Below are 20,547 nucleotides of genomic sequence, written 5' to 3'. Positions count from 1 at the left end.
ATACCCCCAGATATGCTTCATCCTTTAACACTGCCCAATTAGTTGAAATCTGAATAGTTCTTCCAGCTCTGTAAATACAATCATTTTGTCTAAATTTTTGTCTCAACATAAAAATCTCAGCATAGGGGCCAGCTTTTACTCAAACTACCTGTTTCAGATATGTATTACAATGGAAAAGACAACCAACAAATAAATATACGAGTAGGAAAAAAAAAGGCTGGAAGTAACTACCTTTAAAATAATTGGTTGGTAGGATTATGGCTAATCTAATCTTGATTTTGGTCCACTGGCCTACATCCTCTACAAACTTTTTTTTTTTTTAAGGTTTATTTTTATTTATTTTGAGAGAGAGATAGACAGCAAGCAGGGGAGGGGCAGAGACAGAGAGAGGGAGACAGAATCCCAAGCAGGCTCCACACTGTCAGAGCAGAGCCCAACGCGGGGCTTAAACTCACCAAACGTGAGATCATGACCTGAGCTAAAATCAAGGGTTACACACTTAACCAACTGAGCCACCCAGGCGCCCCGCTCCTCTACAACCTTTGAACATTTTTCTGTTTTACAACAAGCATGTATTACTTTTACAAGAAGGGTATGGGGGAGTCATTGACATAGAAAGAGTCTCAAGAATACTAGATAAATATACAACACGAGATGCCTCTGACATTGTCTCAGACACTGAACAGGAAATGGAAGGCTCACAAAAGTTCCTCTTCACAGCTAGCTCAACCTGCTTGAACAATGCTAAGTGTGTAATAATATTTTTTTTTTTTAAAAAGAGAGAGATAAATACCATTTTAGAAAAAATTAAAGCACATTTCCTTTTAGGGGTGACTAATTCAGCAACATTTAACAAAGCTTTTAAAACGCAATTGTCACAGAGCACCATTAAATATTCACACGAAAGAGACCCAGGCAGCTTAAAGATGGACATGTCCTTGTTCTTGAGATGCCCAATCCACTTGCAACAATATGAAAAATATTCAGTGCATCTGGTTGGGGCCCACATGGATGATGACGTGTTTCTCGTAAGCCCTTTTCATTGTTTTCTCGATTTGCTTCAAAAACACTTGTGGGATTCGTCCACATAAAGTGTGCACAGTCTCCAAAAACTTCAGCTGGAGAGGGTAATACATGGATTGAAAGAGATTGTCTTGAAAGGGAAACTGAAAAATGGTTTAAAAAAAAAATGAAAGAAAATGTTTTAGTTACTGAAATGCCATTTAAAACGCAAACAACATTTACCGAAAAATGAAACAGGGAATTAAGCATGCAAGCATAGGTTTGGAAGTTTGTTTTTTTTTTTTTTAATTTTAAAAAAATATTTATTTTTGGGGGAGAGAGAGAGCGCGCACATGAGTGGGGGAGGGGCAGAAAGAGAGGGAGACACAGAATCTGAAACAGGCTCCAGGCTCCGAGCTGTCACCACAGAACCTGATGCGGGACTCGAACTCACGAGCTGTGAGATCATGACCTGAGCCTAAGTCGCACACTTAACCGACTGAGCCACCCAGGTGCCTCAGTTTGGATGTTCTTAGACATAGTGGAAGGGAACTCTGAGGATAGAAATTCAAAACCTGATTCAATCCTGTGCAACCTGAGGCAATTACTTACCCTGTTTGGGCTTCACTTTCTTTCTTTTGTTCTTTTTTTTTTTTTTTTTTAAAGATGGTTTATTTGGGTCCTTAAAACTCTTAAAAGCTAAGACCAACATGTATCTTCAGGGACAGGATATTCTCTACATTGTATGCTCTTGCTGAAGAGAAGCAAGGCTCAAGTAGAGACGTGACATCACCTGCAATAAGACACTGAATTCCTCATATATTTTGTTTGTCTCAATCTCTTCTTTTCCAATTTATTTATTTATTTATTTATTTTGAGAGACAGAGAGAGAGAGAGACAGACAGACAGACAGAAGGGCAGAGAGAGAGAGAATCCTAAGCAGGGTCCGTGCACGGCCACTGCAGAGCCTGATGTGGGGCTCCATCCCACGAGCCATGAGATCATGGCCTGAGTTGAAACCAAGAGTCAGATGCAGAAGTGACTGAGCCACCCAGGTGCCCCTGTGTTTGTCTCAATCTTAAATGAAGAAACTCTAGGGTATGTCTATAGTAATCTGATGAAGTCCACAGTTTGGCAATTACTAGTGAAATCTAACATCAATGAAATTCATTTTAATAATTCAGGTACCAAACACTGCTTGTTGGTTTTTCCCCCATATAATCCTGTGCTTTGCTTTGCTTTTCTTTTCTTTTCTTTTCTTTTCTTTTCTTTTCTTTTCTTTTCTTTTCTTTTCTTTTCTTTTTTTTCTTTCTTTTCAAGCAGGCTCCCTGTGGGGTGTGGAGCCCAACGCCACAGGACCTGAACTCACGACCCTGAGATCAAGACCTGAGCTGAGATCAAGAGTCAGATGCTTAATTGACTGAGCCACCCCGGTGCCCCATTTTTAAAAAAAAACATTCTCTTGTCTTCCCATGGAAGGTGTCTATAAACAGAATTTTCCAAAATAGATCCTGAAGATCACGTAGTTACGAGCATGTGTCAAATTTTTATTACAATCTGGATGAAATGGAAAAGGCCTCTAGTAAATGAAGTTAAAGATTCATTGTTGGTGAGGAAATTTTATACAAAGAGAGTAGAAAAAAAAAAAGGAAGAAGAGTGAAAAGGTCAGTAAATGCTTGCCCGGCAGCAGAGTGGGTGGGTGTCTGGTTTCCTAGAACAAGCCTTAATCCCTTTAAAGTTCATCAGAAATATTGCATAAGCGTGTTTATCAGAAATGCGAATTTCTTCCCAGAAGGAGATTATGCATTATGTAACGCAAGAAGGACCATGTTTGGGACAACTGTTTTCTTCCACAGCACAATTTAGACTACTGATCAACTCCTTTTTCATCATGGTGTCCCTAGTGATAGGAAAATAGGTCAAAACCTGGAAGTCATCCTTGATTCTTTCTTTCCCCCACGTCCCTCTTTTCATTAATCCACAAATGCTGTAAAATCTGTCCTTCCAACGAATCCTACATGTGGCCACCACTGCCAACCTTCCCGGTGCCACACAAGTACATGCCATCCCCATGTTGCTCCTGGATGTCTCCAGTAACTCTCATCAATAGCCCTTGTGTTTTCACTCTTGCCTCCTCACACTGAGTTACTGAGGTGATACTTTTAAAGCAAAGATGAGACCGTATCACTTTCCTGCAGGGGCTTCACGCTGCAATTAAAGTAAGATTCCAATTCCTCTTTGTCCTCAAGGCTCCATGTGACCTGGAATTGTCATTGGTGTCTCTGTCCTTCTGGCCACACTGAATTCTTCCCTGTCCTTCGGGCTCACCAAACTCACCCTTGCCTCAGGGGCTTTCCCTGGCTTATTCCTTCTCCTTAGCAGTATCTCCCCCTAAACTGCCCCAGGGCTGCCCCCACTAATCACACTACCAGGCTAGCGGAGGCCCCCTGAGGACCCCAGCTCACTAACGCTCCTCCCTACCCCTGACTCTCAGCCCATTGCCCTGCTCCGGTTCCCTTTTAACACCTCTCACTACCTGGTACGATTGTTCTTCTTTCTTTGTTTATGTGAGTATAGTCTGGCTTCCTCCACCCACAATATATGTGTCCTGGGGACCAGGCTTTATCAGTCTTGTTAACTTCTGAGTTTCTATAAGCTAGAATTGTTCCTGAAATAGATGATTGTTGGAAGAACTACTGACAGAACGTGTACCTGATAGATGACTTCCTTGGGTCACGATGGGAGGAGACCTTTGCCAAACACAGACACACAGGCTTAGGATGTGTGTGTGAGAGAGACAGAAGATGGAAAGGAAAGGAAGCAGGAAAGAGGGACGGAAGGAAAGGGGGAAAGGGGAGAGGGACAAGAAGAATATTTTCAGAGAGGGATGAAGGGAGAAAGAAATACAGTGTGAGAGAGAGAAAATACTTAGGAAGAGAGAGAGAGAGAGAGCAAGTGAGACTATGTGGACAAGGTAGAAAAGGAGGCAAGTGTGAAACTGTTAATAACTTCTAATTATTGAGCACAACCATAGGTCATGTGCCATACTACAAGTTTAAAAACCATCAGTTTGTTGCATTCTTGCAACACTTTTATGAGGTAGGTAATATTATCATCTCCATTTCACAGATGAGGAAACTGAGGCCCAGTAAGGTAAGAGCAAAGAGTTAACGACTAATCACCAGAAAGGGGCAAAAATTGGGCCTTGAACCAAGGTCTGTTGACCCCTACCCCAAGCCCTGACCCCACCACATGACGGTGCCCAGCCCTGGGGACAGCGGGGAAACATGTCTTCCAAGAGGGAGTCTACTTCTATTCAGGTTTCAGGATGGGGTTAGTGAGCATTCCTGTCTGAAATGATTCAGTGAAAATGGTCCCTTTAGGCCCATGGAAGGATCATCATTGAGGGTATTTGGCAGGATCATTTATGACACAGTTATTTGTTTTCTTTCTGCTCCTCCAGAAAGCAAACAAGATGTATTGTAACTCGAGCCACAGTTGCTCAATTCCAGACTAGGGTTGACAGATCACAAAAGAAACCCAAGAACAGCTCTGAGGTACATATACCTGCTGCATACTCATTGAACTTCTGTTTGTACTCCTCAATGGCTTTGCCCCTGGAGCCATGTTTGAATATCTAACGTGATGGTAGCACTAAGTACAGAACAAATTTTCTGTGTAATTAAATCACCTGGTCTTTGAAAACCACCAGCAGGAAATGCAGGAGAAGAAAGCGGTGTTAGCTTAGCTTACATGCAGGCTAAACTCATTCCCTGCAGAGAAAATTCTGGAAATTCCAGAGACTCTCCTTAGCAAGAGGCACAGTATTCACACACACAAAAATGTATGCCTGTGTCTCAGGATTCACTCCCACCAAAGCCCACTTGTGACACCGTGAGGGTTTCTAAATTCTTAAGAAAAAAATCCTCTAAATCTACATACTTGATGTCTGGGGCCAGCAAATGTTTCTGATAAAGGACCAGATAGTAAATATTTTAGACTTTGTGGGCTATACAGTTTGTTATAAATACTCGTCTCTGCCATGATGGCTTCCAACCAACTACAGCTAAACACATAAATGAATGGGTGTCACTGTGTCCCAATAAGACTGTATTTATGAATGCTGAGATTGGAATTTCATATCACTGTCTCACGTTACGAAATATTCGTCTTTTCCTTTTCCCCCAGTGATTTACAAAACCATTCATAGCCCACATGTCTTGCAAACACAGGCAGCAAGGCAGATCTGGCCTGAGTTTGCTGACCCCTACTCTACGCCTTGGAATTACGGTTTCAAAAGGGACATCCCTGAATCTCTGCCACTCCTAGCAATCTCCAGATAAAAAGCAACATCGAATGCAGCGTTTCCCACAGTATGGGATGCAAGGCAAAAGCAGGCAGTATTTGAGATTTTAGGTAGTGAACCCCAAAGTGAGGTTTTTATCAACTTTCCCATTTACTGCAAGAAAATAGTTCCCAGGTATCTTTAATTCCCCAGCACTTGCTAATCAATCCCTTCAAGGTTGTAAGAGGGGGCCTTAGGCAGTGAGAAGTTCAGCTCCAGGCCAAAATTCTACTGTGTGATCTTTCAGACTCAATCACAGGTAATGACAAGGCTGCTGGCTGGCTCTGGAAGGGCTGGGAGCTACCCTTGTGATACCTGACTTGGTGCACAGACAACGCCCTGTAGTTTACTTGAAGGAATTGGGGTCAAAAACTCAGGTCCCTGCCCTGGGCCAGCCACGCTCAGATGCATATCTGCATTCCCATCCCAGGCACCTCCATTTCGAGGCCTCCCAGGGACAAGGGATGGGAAGGATGGACACAGGAGGGGGGGATGGATTGGGAGGGTGGTATCTTTCCACTCCTCCCTCTTTCCCTTCTCCTTCCTCCTCCCCTGGCCTAAGGTCAGGGTCCTAAGGATGCAGAGGCCTTGAGATGACTTTTGCCTCTAGGCTGCATTCTGCTGATCAGTACCCTTTGCCGGGTAAAAATGCAACACGGGGGCTAGTGCCTCTTTTTGCCTCTTGAGTACACTGTTGCAATATGTAAATAAACACTTGATTCTTACTTGCAGTCAGACCCCTTGTCCTAATCACCACCTCCAAGCCCACTTGTTCAACAGGATGCTGGCAACCAGGCAACAGGCTAAGCTCGAGCTGCATAATATCATTTTGTTCTTATTATGTTATCGTTACCCTAACACATTCCCCTCTATTATGGCAAATGGCACTGGGTTTCTTTCTGATGATATTTAATTTCCTCCTTAAGTGAACTTATTTAAGGACAAAAAAAAGAGTGACTTAGTTGTAAATACTGAGTGGATATAGTGTGAGGGGGCAAGTGGATATAATGAAATAGTGACTGGGATTGGGGAAAGGGATATCACTCACTGCTTCTGGGGGATTCTCTGGCCTTCAAAGGCACTGGTGACCAAAGCGCCTGTACCGTCTCGTGCTGAACAAGCATGTGTCTGCTGAACAGCGGCAAGAACACACTTACATCCCGTATTGCTTCATAGAGTGCTTTGAAAGTTGGCTGCTTTTCATCATGGTAGACGCCTCGGTTCCCGTGCAGAACAGACACGCCTTCCCGCTCAGCCTCTTTGCAGTTGCTTCCGTACATGCAGTGATCGGGACGGTAGTTCCACTGGCACGGGAACACATAGAGACACTCTGGCGGTGACAAGAGAAAGAGGTGTCTGCAGTCAGTGCCGGCTCTCCTTTGCATGACTGGTGCTTAAACCAGTGTTTCCATAATCTGCACACCACACGGGATTTCAGTGCATGGGAATGTGACCGTGACCCACAGCCCTGATGTCACTCCATTTTTGTCCTTATTTTGAGGTAGGGAATTGAAGGGGCACATGCTAATGGGCTGTAGGTTTCACCCAAAAAAGAAGGGCAATGTATCACGGACAAGGAGGCAGACAAGGTCAGCAGACAGCCTGGGTCCGAATCCCAACTGTCTTCACTCAAAAACTGTGCAACCTAGAGCCAGTGATTCAACCTCTCTGTGCTTCATTTTCCTCATCTGTAAGATGGGTACAACAGGACCTCCCTCTTACTGTGAGGATTAAATTTAAAAAACATTCAGCAGAATGCCAAGCACACAGCGGTGGTCAACAATGCTAGCACTTATAATCCCCTCTTTGTAAAGGTTTTATGAAATAGACTTGAATGGGAATCAAGATTGAAGCAAAGATTCCTCTTTGGATTAAAAACCAAACAACAAACAAAATCAACAGGAAGGAAAAAACAAACAAAAAAACCCTACAAGGGTAAAGGGGGGAATCCCCCCAAAAGAGCAAAGGGAAAAAAAAGCCCCCGTGTCAAGGTGACTATATACACTGTGAGCAATCATGTGCACACTTGTATATTTGTGCATGTGTCTCTAAGCTCTTTGGTTCTTTGCCAGGGCTCCCCTGGGGCCATTGGGTGATGTCTGGAGGGAGATATGGAGGAGGCCACTACTGGTATCTAGCAGGTAGAGACCTGGGATACTCGAAACATTCCACAACGAACAGGACAGCCCCCATAAAAGTAACAGTGCCAAGGTTGAAAAACTTGGCTCTAATTCTGTTGGACTCAGAAAATTTCCTCCTGGTAGCTAGGGTTGTAAAATCAGCAATAAAGTCATGTCCACTGAGCTTCCTGGCTCTGTAGCTTGATGCCTTTCAGGGCTGGGGCTGGAGAAGTATGGATCAAAGCTCTCTGCGAATGTTTGTCACTGTTTATGAGAAAGGCCCCCAGTGAGAACACAGAAGCATTAGAGCAAATCAATTACCATTGTCAGAAGAGCAACATAAAGCTGTGCTCTTTTGTTGGGCTGAGAGCTCTCCCTTCTCATGGAAAGGACCACAGCTTAGAGAATTACAGAGAACTTCAAGATGGAAAGCACACATCCTCTCTGGCAGACTGTGTATAATAATTCTACCACTCAGTTTTTACAGGCCACGCTGACATCCAGGCACCCTCCAGTTCCTAAGCATTCCCAACACCCTGTGAGCTTTTCCTTTTCTCTGGAGGACCCCTTTCCGCCATGATGTTGCTCTTACATTCACTTTCACACTTATAATCCATAGCTGGGAGAGAGTAGTGCTCATCCTGAAGTCACATTATCTGGATTTAAACTCCTCTTTTAGTTTTGCGACTTTTCTGCCCAATAGTGCAGAGGGGGGCATAAGGGTTCCATGAGGGAAAATATCTAAAAATGCTTTTTGCTTTTATTTATTATTATTATTTTTTAAAGTTTATTTAGTTTTGAAAGAGAGAGACAGCACAAGTGAGCAGAAGAGGGGCAGAGAGACAGGATCCCAAGCAGGCTCCATGCTGTCAGCGCAGAGGTGAACGCGGGGCTCGAACTCATGAACTGTGAGATCACCACCTGAGCTGAAACCAAGAGTTGGTGCTTAACCAACCGAGCCAACCAGGTGCCCCTGCCTGTGTGCTTTTAAACGGTGTCTGACCTCAGCCCAAATGTGGCCTTTTGTAACCCGGTGAATCCCATCACTCATTTCTGATACCTGCCTGCATCTGCAATTGCAATTCCTGCTTAAGCACCTGCTAATGTTCCCTGCTGAGTGAATCACCCTAGAAGCCATCTCTGTTTCTGTAAATATGCTGATTGAATCAACAAATATTTATTGAGCGCCTGCTATGTATTCAGTGGACAAAGGAAAGTCTGGTTCCTGCCTTTGTGTTGTTTGAGACTGGTGATGGAGGTTTTTGCCTCTTCCCAGGTAATGCAGGACCCACTAAAAAAGGAAACCTTCCCCCTCTTTGCAGCCTCCGTAGAGGACCTAGTCCAATGAGGGCACTCTAAGGCAGAGGATGAATAGAAAGGCTGTGGAATCAAACAAAGGCTATGTTCGAAGTTGGCTTCTATCACCTCCTGGTTCTATGACGTTGGTGAGTTATCTGGACCCCAATTTAGAAGCAGTAAAAGGAAGCTAAATTATCTGGGGCTGAATTCCAGCTTTATCATGTGCTGGCTGTGACCGTACAGTGTAATGGCTAAGGAGGCAAGCTCTGAAGTCAACCCATTGGGTTTGAATGCAGGATTACCACTACTTGCATGCATTCAGGCAAATTACATAATTTTTGTGGGCCCGAGTTTCATCATCTGTAAAAGGAGGAGGACTGTAAATATCACTTGTCCAGAAGGATTCTGGGGAGTACGAACTGAGCTTATAAGTATTTGGAACATGCTGGCACAAAAACAGACACTCAGGTTAATGGAACAGAATAGAGAACCCAGAAATGGGCCCACAAACGTATGGCCTACTAATTTTTGACAAAGCAGGAAAGAATATCCAATGGAATAAAGACAGCCTCTTCAGCAAGTGGTGCTGGGAAAACTGGACAGCGACATGCATAAAAATGAACCTGGACCACTTTCTTACACCATACACAAAAATAAACTCAAAACGGATGAAAGACCTAAACGTAAGATAGGAAATCATCAAAATACTCGAGGAGAAAGCAGGCAAAAACCTCTTTGACTTCGGCCGCAGCAACTTCTTACTCAACACATCTCTGGAGGCAAGGGAAACAAAAGCAAAAATGAACTATTGGGACCCCCTCCAAATGAAAAGCTTCTGCACAGCGAAAGAAACCATCAGCAAAACTAAAAGGCAACTGACAGAATGGGAGAAGATATTTGCAAGTGCCATAGCAGATAAAGGGTTAGTATCCAAAACCTATAAAGAACTTATCAAACTCAACACCCAAAAAACAAATAATCCAGTGAAGAAATGGGCAAAAGACATGAATAGACACCTCTCCAAAGAAGATATCCAGATGGCCAACCGACACATGAAAAACTGCTCAACATTACTCAGCGTCAGGGAAATAAAAATCAAAACCACAATGAGATACCACCTCACACCTGTCGGAATGGCTAACATTAACAACTCAGGCAATAACAGGTGTTGGCGAGGATGCGGAGAGAGAGGATCTCTTTTGCACTGCTGGTGGGAATGCAAACTGGGGCAGCCACTCTGGAAAACATTATGGAGGCTGCTCAAAAAACTAAAAATAGAACTACCCTATGACCCAGCAATTGCACTACTAGGCATTTATCCAAGGGATACAGGAATGCTGTTTCGAAGGGACACATGCACCCCCATGTTTATAGCAGCACTATTAACAATAGCCAAATATGGAAAGAGCCCAAATGTCCATCGATGGATGAATGGATAAAGAAGATGTGGGGGGTATATATATATATATATATATATATATATATATATATATATATATATATATATATATATATATACACACACACACACACACACACACACACACACACACACAATGGAGTATGACCCGGCAATCAAAAAGAATGAAATCTTGCGATCTGCAACTACATGGATGGAACCAGAGGCTGTTATGCTAAGCGAAATTAGTCAGTCAGAGAAAGACAAATATCATAGGACTTCACTCATATAAGGACTTTAAGACACAGAACAGATGAACACAAGGGAAGCGAAGGAAAAATAATATAAAAATAGGGAGGGGGGACAAAACATAAGATGCTCTTAAATACAGAGAACAAACAGAGGGTTACTGGAGGGGTTGTGGGAGGGGGGACGGGCTAAATGGGGAAGGGGCACTAAGGAATCTACTTCTGAAATCATTGTTGCACTATATACTAACTTGGATGTAAATTTTAAAAAATAATAAAATAAGTATTTGGAAGAGTACCTAGCACATTAGAAAGCATACAATAACTGTTAGGTGTAATAATTATCACCAATGTTACTGTTAAGAACTATTGCATTAGGTCACTGGTAGGATAAAACAAAATCAAAGCAATGAGTCAAGCATAGTTCCCAACACATAGTACATTGGTAATAAATGTTTTACTCCAACTGTTTGTAGCTATGCAGGTAGCCAGTAATTCTTAAACTTTTATGGATCCACGCATCTCTCTCGGAATGCAATGAAAGCTTAGGATGCCTGGGGGGCTCAGTCGGTTAAGTGTCCAACTCTTGGTTTCAACTCAGGTCGTGATCTCACGGTTTTGTAAGTTTGAGCCCCACATCTGGCTCCAAGCTGACAGTGCGGAGCCTGCTTGGGATTCTCTGTCTCCCCCACTTCCCCCACTTGCACTGCCTCTGTCTCTCTCAAAATAAATAAATAAACTTTAAAAAAATTGTAAAAAAAGAATCTAACAAAAGCTTTAGACCCCATCGTTGGAAAAGTACAACTGGATATATCTAAGAACATTTGCTCATAAGTTTAGGGGCTTACTGATCTCCCAAAGATCAGCTAAGAACCCAGCGGTTGAACTCTGAGTATGCAACTGGTTTCTAGACAGAATTCAATTCACATCTTTTACAATCCTTTTCAGAATTTTTCAGAGGAAGAAACACAAAACACATGGAGCATATACATTGAAACAAGCGTTTATTCACACACTGCAAGACAGTGGTGTCGTTGGATGATAAGGTTCTGCTCCTGCTCTCGGAGAATTTATACTCTTGTACAGGAGACAGCATAGAGTATATAGTAAGATGAACATGTTTTTATCAGGTTTCATAGAAAGGAGGACATTTAAGTAAAGTTTCATTTGAACTCAGGCTTACAGACTAAGGATGGGACTTTGACAGTCAGAAATGCAGGCCTGGAAGAGCATTCAGGGAGAAAATGGCCGGATCATGGTGAAGAGTCTGGAAATCAGAGTGTGCTTTACAAAAGATGAGCCGTTCAATTTCGCTAGGATAAATTCAGTCTCTTCCAAGGGGAAGTTAATGGTAACAAACTTGTCATATATAGAATGCTCTGACCTAAAACATTCAAGAAATATCAGTCTATAGTGGATTGCAAGTAACTAACTTTGATTCTAGTTTGAAGAAGAAAATGAAGAAGAGAAAGGAATTTGCCTTTGGAAAGAGCGGGTGGCTCATAAAATCACAGGTAAAGCTGAACTGGGTCAAGAAGTGGGACAGCTCCTGGGCTCTGAGAGGTGGGCACTAATTAATGTCAGCTTTTCACGACTGCTGCCAGTTCCACAACCTTGGCTACTTTCTACTCCTGGATCCCCAGTCAGGTTGGGAGGACATGGTCTGACTGGGCGAGTGGGAGTCAGGAGCAGACTAGGCTCTAAGATTGCTTGCAAGAGCGAATGGGGTATGGGGAGGGAGGGGGAGAGGGAGGGGGTGAAGAGACAGAAAGAGAGAGAGAGGGAGAGAGAGAGGGAAGAGTAATTCCCCTGAGAAAACTGGAGCCCTGTTACCCAAATAAAGGAAAATCAAGAGTGGGCAGTTAAAAAGTAACAGACGTGTCTCTTTATTCACAAACTTTGCATGGGTTACACTTTGCAATCTCCATTTTTTAAGGGGGGAAGGAGAAGAGGGGTGGACTGAAGAGGCAAACCCTATGGAGATCAGTTGATGAACATGCAGAGTGGACTCATGATGGTTATTTGGCATGTGATCAATAACCATTCTGAAATGGATCTATTTTAAGCACGATTATCAGGGCTGTCAAAATCTGATGGTTAAAAATGTTAGCATGGGAAATGTCCAGGTTACTTTCCGCTGCTCGGGAAATAATACGGTGAGTGGTTTTAAAATTCCAAATCCCCAGAGCCTTAAACCACTGCAATTTATTTTAAAATATTTTTCCAAGCCAAGCCCTGTTTAAGCCCTGAGTCTTTGCTATTTTCCTCTCATTTTACATAGATAAAGAAGCTCATTAACTGATTATCTATGGCTCTGGAGTCCGTTAGTGATCCCTTCAGGGGTCTACATTTATTTCCAGAGCCTCCTAACTATTTGCAAAGTACTGTGTGAATTGATTGTTCCTTACGTTTCTGATTATTTCGTACTCTTGAGATCTCTAAGATTATGGAAGAGCTCAATGCCTGGTCATCTTCACTTCATGGTAAAACAGGCTTACTCCTCATTTGCTATATTACCAACAGAATGGAGGCTGTTGGATTGCATCATTAACAGTTATTTTCATTTTTTAGTTTTTTTTCTTTACTGTCTCATTCTGGAACTAGGCTTTCCTAGCATCCTCTTCTTCCTTCTTCCAGAATGTGCCCTGTTCCAGAGAAGGGCAATTAATTCTTCCAAGAAGGCCTCCCTGATCGCACAATCTAAAGAAGCAATCCTCTCCTTCCAGACAGGCTCTTTCTCTCAACCTCTCATCTGTTCCCTTGATAGCATTTATCACAACGTGTGATTTGGAACTAGTTGCTGTTCTTTGGAAGGCTACCTCTTCCAATTAAAAGGTGGGTATCATGAAAAGAGGAACTTGTCCATTCTATCTGCTGTCGTATCCCCAGTGCCCACCATGGTGGCTGGCACATAGTAGGCACTCAAAAATATCTGCTGAATGAATGAGTGCATGGAACCTTATACGTTCCTTTACCACATGTGTTCTTCTGCTTTCTCTTACTTTCTCTTTCTCCTTCCTCTCCTCGCTTTCCCTCCTGTGGACTTTCTCCTCTGTTCACTTCCCTTTTTCACTTCATTCTCTTAAATCCATGTGTTCAACCAGCCAACACTTCTGAAGACCAACCCTGCTTCAGGCGTGAAGTCTTGCACGTGAAAGACAAAAAGTAGATACAATCCCTTCCCACAAGGACCCTACAATCTTCATTCTTGTGCTTTGTATCAGAGCTCATAAAACCCCCAGATTCCCCAAACAATAAGGTGTTTCCAGTCTCCCAGAACAGTCCTAACACCAGATAGTGGGGGCTGTCAACTCCGGCAACACACTCATCGCTGCCAGATGCTGGGAGCTCTTGGGGTGGGGGAGGGTCCAGGGTGGCTGCACACTCAAATGCAGGGCTCCAGTGATCCTGGCAGTGTGAGAACAAGGCCCTAATGGGGCCACTGAAGAGACCTGTGCCATGTGAGTATGTGTCCTGCTCCCTGTGGCCCCACCAAACCCCTCACTCAACTACCCTATGTAGAGCCCATGACAACCTGGGTATATTCCAGGGATATTTCAGCTCTTCCCTCTCCCGGTGGGCAGCATCCTACTGTTACTATCTGGCTGAGTGCCTTGCCTCGTCGTCTATACTTGGCTGGTTTCATTTCCTTCCTTCCCTGCGCACAGCCCACCTTTATGAAAATTATTCCCGAAGAAAGGAGAGACCTAGGGGCTCATGTCTGAGAAAGGAAAATGCCACAAGGCCTTGCTCTTCTGGCTCCTGATGACCAGATTGTGGGTGGTCTCCCTATCCAAAGAGAACTAAGTTTCAGCTGGGCTGGAAATCAGTTATAGGCTGGGCTGGGAAAATTTGTCTCTCTTTCTCTCTCTCCTTGGTTTCTCTCTCTCTTCAAGAATGTGAATTAGGAAACATAGGGGGCTGTTACCAAATATGCATCATCATTGGCTGTGGGCTTGTTAGGCTGGGCCACATATAAAGAGAATGCTGAGAAATAGAATGGAATCAGGTAGGCGTGGAGAGAAGCAAGGACAGCAGAGATCCTGGGGCCTCTGAGGGATAGAGAAATCAGCTTTGGTCCTTAGCAGATTCCCAAGAGGCCTAGCACAATCTGCCCCATGTGTTCCCAGGACCGCCCCCTGGTCCCTTCCTTAGCTGGCCTGACTATAACACATTTTAAAGGGCACCTGGGTGGCTCAGTTGGTTAAGCGTCTGACTCTCAATTTCAGCTCAGGTTATGATCTCACGGTTCATGGGTTTGAGCCCTGCGTCGGGCTCTGTGCTGATGGCGTGGAGCCCTGCTTGGGATTCTCTCTCTCTATGCCCCTCCTCCCATTCTCTCTCTAAAAATAAATAGATAAACATTAAAAAAAAACACACACATTTTAACAAGTGGTGTTATTGACCACAGGAGGCCGTAAGAGTAATGTTCCAGACATGTGTTCAGGTTTTTTGTGCGTTGCTTCTTTGTCCATGGCAACTTACAGAACCATAATAGCAAGTATGTTTATATCCTGTGTCGGGGCCAATCTCCTCTCCCCCTCTCCTTTCTAGGGATAAAGGTGACACATCTTTTTTCAAAATAGTTTTCGGGTTTAGAGAGAGTGATCGCAACCCATATAAACAAAGAAAAGGCTTATAATGTGAAAGATATCAATGGATTTCAGTTCAAAGATCTCATGTTTAATAAAGCACCTGAAAAAGGTATGAAAAAGGAAGATCCAATGCAGGTGACACAAAGAATAATCAAGGAGTTACCTAGTAATTTGCTGAGCTAAAGCTAGAAAACTTGGTTATTGGTCCTGCTCAGAACCAGGGTTTAGAACAACTTGAAAAATTATTTTATAATGTTCAAGTACTCAATGGATTTACGATGGGGAGCACAGAGAAAACCAGCTGGTTTTCAGCTCCAATTAAAGACAAGGGCTCCTGTCTAATTGCAAAGCTGCTTACAACTGCCTTCAAGTATTATTTACTCACTGATCACGTCCTCAAATAATCTGCAACAGGCTAAGAGGATTTCTGGGGAGGAAATTGTGCGAATCTTTTGAATTCCTATTTGGGAGTATGTACAGATGGGCTTGTAAAAGATAGTTTTAGCCACATTACAGAGGGAAAATTGCAATATTTAAAGGACAAATAATTCAGTGGAGAGATACATTTTGGGATGTCTGCCCAGCTCTGTAGGATTCCCCTTGTTTAGAATTTCCCCTCTCTCCCAAACTCATAGGGCTGAAGTTGGGAGTGGCCTGGGTTTGTACCCCTCCTCCGTCACTCATTAGCAGTGCTGCAAATTATCGAACAAACTCTCTGTCCCTTGGTATCTTTGTCTGTATAATGGGGATTATATTCTCGGGTGGTTTTGAGGATTAAAGAAGATAATGCTTAGAACAGCACCTGGCATTTAGTAGTAAATAATAAATGTCAGCCATGATTTCTCAGCTCCATGCTCCTGGCCTAGCTGGAACCGTCTGCTTTCTCTCCCTGGGAATTTGGAATTGGGATGGAATTGGGGGTTAATCCTTCCATGTGGCTGCACCTCTACTTTGAGGCCTGAGGAGCAGAGAATGAGGTCCACAACGAGAAGAATAAACAACCTCAGTGGGAGAAAGCAAGTTCGACCTGGGATCCTCATCAATTTCCCCGTCCTGCTTCATGTCCCGGGCTGAGCCTGCTGGCCTTCCCGCCCTGGTTTCTAGCAGACATCAGTTTGCTTATAAAAAAGTATCCTTTGTGCTTGGGCTAACTTGGGGGATCTTTTATATGCAACCAAGAGTCCTAACTAATACATCAACACCTAGAAAAAAAGATGAAATCTGCTTATGAAGAAAAGGAGGAGATACAGACCTTAAATTCCCTGTTACTGTCAGAGGGAAATGGATTAAAACAGGCCACCAGTGAATGGCCAAGACATTCCCTTCATCAATGAATTACTAGTGGGAATTTTCCCCAGAAACTCAGTTTCAATCTGCTTTTTTTTCTTTTCCAGGATTTGCTCCATTTAGATCCAACGACATACGACATTAGGTTTTAGTTCAGAGTTTTGTTTAAAAAAAATTTCAAGTACAAAGTAGGTGCTTCCAAGGTGACATGACAGACAGAAAGAAGTCTTTATAAACAGGAGTCTCTACTTCAGGATTTTTTTAAAGGCAAAGAAATGGATGGAATAGGTCCAGGTGAGGAGTGCCCTTTTTTTCCCCCAAAGGTCTTTCTCAAGGAGAAAACATGGTTTTGATTTTTAACAACATAAATAATGGTTTTAGCAAAGAAGAAAGAGGGAAATTTTATTAGTTTTAGGTGTCGACAACAACCAAGAAACATAGATCAGAAATGTTCTTCTCCCTCCGTCCCCCAACTCCGCCAAATCACTGATGTAACAATCTAAGAACATCTTTTGCCTCCCGTGAAAAGAAAAAGGAACTGGAGAATCTAAGTCCTTATTTTAGGCTCATTTAACTCCCAGACAAGTCACTTAACTGTAGGGATCTCAAGAAATCAATTCCCCTCAATCTAGCCATTGTTCAGCTGTGGAAGGCCTCGTGCCTAGCCTATAATGTTGTCATTCAGTTCTGTGCCCTGCCATTAGTTTGGACCACACTTCTTAGAAGAATGGTGTGGCAAAAATCGAAAAGACATTCTCAAAAAACGGAGTCCAGTGTTGGAGGTTTCAACATTTGGCCTTTTGTGTCAGAAGTGTGTGGGCCGCCTCTGGGAGAAGCCCAGGGGGTGAATGAAAGGACGCACTTCACAGGGGACACAGGCACAATTCAGGCTCAGTCAATAGCAGACCAGGCTGGAATGTGCTCTGAGGGGCGAGGTGGGCGGACTCCTACACAAAGGGCATTCTCGCAAGAGAGCCTACCTGGATTGAAATAAAAAATAATATTTAATAAATCCTGGTCTCCCCATGTGATGGCATTCTTGTACTTCTGGTACAGAGGGTACAACATGTCCTCCCAAGCCAAGCCTGTTGGAATCATGCTGTTCTGGAAAAGAGACAACCATTAGAATGGCTGAGGCAAAGCAAATACATTTTGTCCACTGAGAAACAGTGCAGAGGACCCCAAATCTCCCAAATCCCCCTATGAAGCAAATAGGAGGGGTCCTGCTGGCCTCAAGACATAGGACAAAGCAAAACTAGGGCTGGAAACTGTAGAGTTTTGCCAGATGGGGTAGCACATAGATACTAGATGGGCCAGGAACCACTAGTTGGGGCTATAGTTTCCACTCAGAAAACTATGCCCAAATTGAAACTCTCTTTCTTATGCTTAATTCCTGCCTCAGAGGGGAAGGAACAAAATATAGATGGCAGAGTTAAGGTATCTAAGGGAAAACACCTTCTCCTTGTCTTAACATAATTTACTTTTAAAATAAAAGCAACACATTTATAGACTAAATATTCAAATAGCACACAAAGATAAAATTAAAAAGTAAAAGTATTCTTCCTCCATCCTCCTACCATTTCCACCCCCACTCTTCCCAGAAATATCCACGGTTAACAATCAGGTATTCTATTAGGTATTCCTTCTGGAAATTTCTAAGCCATAAAAGAGATCATACTTATGGTACCATGCTTTGTTGCACTTTAACTTTTTTCCCTTAATATCTTTTTAGAGATCTGATGTATCTTACCTATAGATTGATCTACTTCTTAATTAGAGGATGATTTTTTTTAATTGACTAGCTCTCTACTGAGGTTCATTTAAGTTCTTTCCAGTTCTCTACTAGGATAAAAGATGAGGCCATGAGCAGCCTTGTACAAATATCTCTGTATACATATGTAAATATATCCCTAGGATAATTTCACAAAATTTTCCATGGTTTTTGAAGCTTTGGGTAAACACAGAATTCAAACATTATAGAATTCAGAAATGCAACATAACATTCTTGAAGAGTAACTGTGCTGTAGCTTTAAATACCATAAACACCTGGGCTCTTCCTGAACAAACATTTCATAACTTTGCAAATATTTTCCTCTTCCCTGGCTCCTTCCTTCCTCACCTACAAGCACCTTACTTCCAAAAGCAGTACATTGACAATCTAGGAACATCACTGTTGAAATGACAAAATCCCAAATTTTAAACATGAAATATAAAGTATTTCCTTACCTTAAACTGGGCACTTCTTATACGAGTTAAATTCATCAGCATGACTCCTGAATTAACTCCCGCAGAGCCATAGAAAGGGTGCCGAGCAAAGCGGCTGTACCAGCCAATCTTGGGGATTTCATGCTCAGGGGCCATGGCTGCAAGCTGGGTGGCATTAAACTGCCTCAGAAGCTTCCATATGTCATCGACAGGTCTCAGAAAGAGAACGTCAGTGTCCACATAGAGAAGTGAATCCACATCCTTTAAAATCACCTTTGTGTGTTGGGGGGGGGGGGAGGGGAGAGAAACCAAAACCAAAACAAATCAGAAACAGAGGAAGTAGCCTGATATGTCAACAGTGCCATCCATTTCACTGATCAAGGCTGAATTGCAGAAAGGGTGGTACCACTCTTAGCTTCCATTCCTCCTTTGACTCCAAGGATACATATTAATTGAAGGGTAGAGACTCAAAGGAAGGTAAACCTTCATTTAGTTTGCTTCAATTCTAGGACCCTAGACTGTATTTGGGAAGGGTTGAACTTTCAGTCCATCAGCATATGGACTGAGGGTCTCTTGTGTACTTTCATCCTTCAGTGAAGCCATCTGTCTTTCTCACTTTTTCTTAGAATGAGGGTCTGGCATTGGACAGCCTGAAGTGGACAATCCCTAGACTAGCTCATGTCAGGCTTTGGGGTAAATACTCTCTGTCTCTGGATCCATTTCTTCTAGTGCCGATGGGTATAACTGCACCTTTTTGAATAAACATTTTCAGCTAAGATTTAGTCTCGGGAACAGGTGAAACAAATCATTGGCAAGCTTGGTTTGTAGATCAGGGATTGGCAAACTTTTTCTCTAAAGGGTCAGATAATAAATCTTTCAGTCTCTTTCAGTCTCTTTTCATGGCAACAATACAAGTCTGCCATGGTAGCATGAAAGTTACAACAATGCATAAAGGAACGGGCACGGCCGTGTTCCAATGAAACTTTATTTGCGGACACTAAAATTTGTATTTTATAGAATTTTCAGATGCTACAAAATCTTTTGATTTTTTTTTTAACCATTTGAAATGTAAAAGCCATTCTTGGCTCATGGGCTGTGGATTTCAACCTCTATTGCTGTTCTTTCAAGCCAGCCATCTAATAAAGCAAATGAATTCTCCTGTCCTAACTGCTTTGCTTACCAGAGTTTTGCCTTGGAGTTAGAGATTTCAAAGCCTTAGTTAGTAATAGTGTTATTTGCCTTGTTTTGCCATTATTCCCCAAATTTAGTGGTAGCTTAATTAAGGAAGGATTTGAATATTCCCATATCCCTGGCCTAATGTTATCCAAACAGCTCCACAACACCTACTACCATAGTGACACTTGCATTGGGGTGAATGTCTGTACCTTCAAAATTCACATGCTAAAGCCCTAACCCGCAACGTGATGGTATTTGTACATGGGGCCTACGGGAGGAAATTAAGGTTCAATTAGGTCATGAGAGTGGGGTCTTCATGAAGGGATGAGTGCCCTTATAAGAAGAGAGGCCAGACACCTTGGTCTCCGTCTATCATGAAAGAAAATAATGAGAAGCAGTGCCTCAATCCAGGAAGAGGTACTTAAAACCCGACCACGCTGGCACCCTGATCTTTGACTTCCAGCCGCCAGACCTATGAGAAAAGAAATTTCTGTGGTTTAAGCCACCCAATCTATGGTATTTTGTTACGGCAAGTCGACTAAGACAATATTCCATTGGAATCTCCAATATTTAAAACTGATGAACATGTATGTGCACTATATGATGTAGGTATCATGCAGATTTCAGATTTGAATGATTTCAGAGCTTACGTGATCAGCCACAGGATTCAGCTTTCTTTCTCATCTAGTAGAGGAATAGATTTTACAAACCAATAAAATGAAATTAAGAATAACGATCACAAAAAAATTAATAATAATAATGATCACCTATCATTTCTTAAAAGATTATCTTGACATCCATCTTAACAACTTGACAATCTCGATTTTAGAATTAAGATGAATCCTTCGAATTGAACACACAAACTTAAAA

The 20,547-nt window shown here is 42.7% G+C and overlaps 1 protein-coding gene across 3 annotated transcripts in view; it reads right to left on the bottom strand.

Moving 5' to 3' along the window:
• Positions 1-459: 459 nt before the first annotated feature.
• GXYLT2 (glucoside xylosyltransferase 2) overlaps positions 460-20,547 on the bottom strand; it is a 93,572-nt gene continuing 73,484 nt past the window's right edge. The window contains exons 4-7 of one of the 3 annotated variants that reach the window (XM_045051866.1): positions 18,523-18,774; positions 17,277-17,400; positions 6,397-6,678; positions 460-1,166 (exon numbers count right to left, since the gene is read on the bottom strand). In XM_045051866.1, coding sequence (XP_044907801.1) covers positions 889-1,166; positions 6,397-6,678; positions 17,277-17,400; positions 18,523-18,774 — 936 coding nt within the window. In that variant the 3' untranslated portion in view covers positions 460-888. The remainder of the gene's footprint in view (positions 1,167-6,396; positions 6,679-17,276; positions 17,401-18,522; positions 18,775-20,547) is intronic. The other 2 variants (XM_019825029.3, XR_006593902.1) reach the window with 2 other exon arrangements.

The sequence above is a fragment of the Felis catus genome, chromosome A2 (assembly GCF_018350175.1).
Source record: "Felis catus isolate Fca126 chromosome A2, F.catus_Fca126_mat1.0, whole genome shotgun sequence".
Lineage (NCBI taxonomy): Eukaryota > Metazoa > Chordata > Mammalia > Carnivora > Felidae > Felis > Felis catus.
This window is presented reverse-complemented; position numbering and strand designations above follow the sequence as displayed.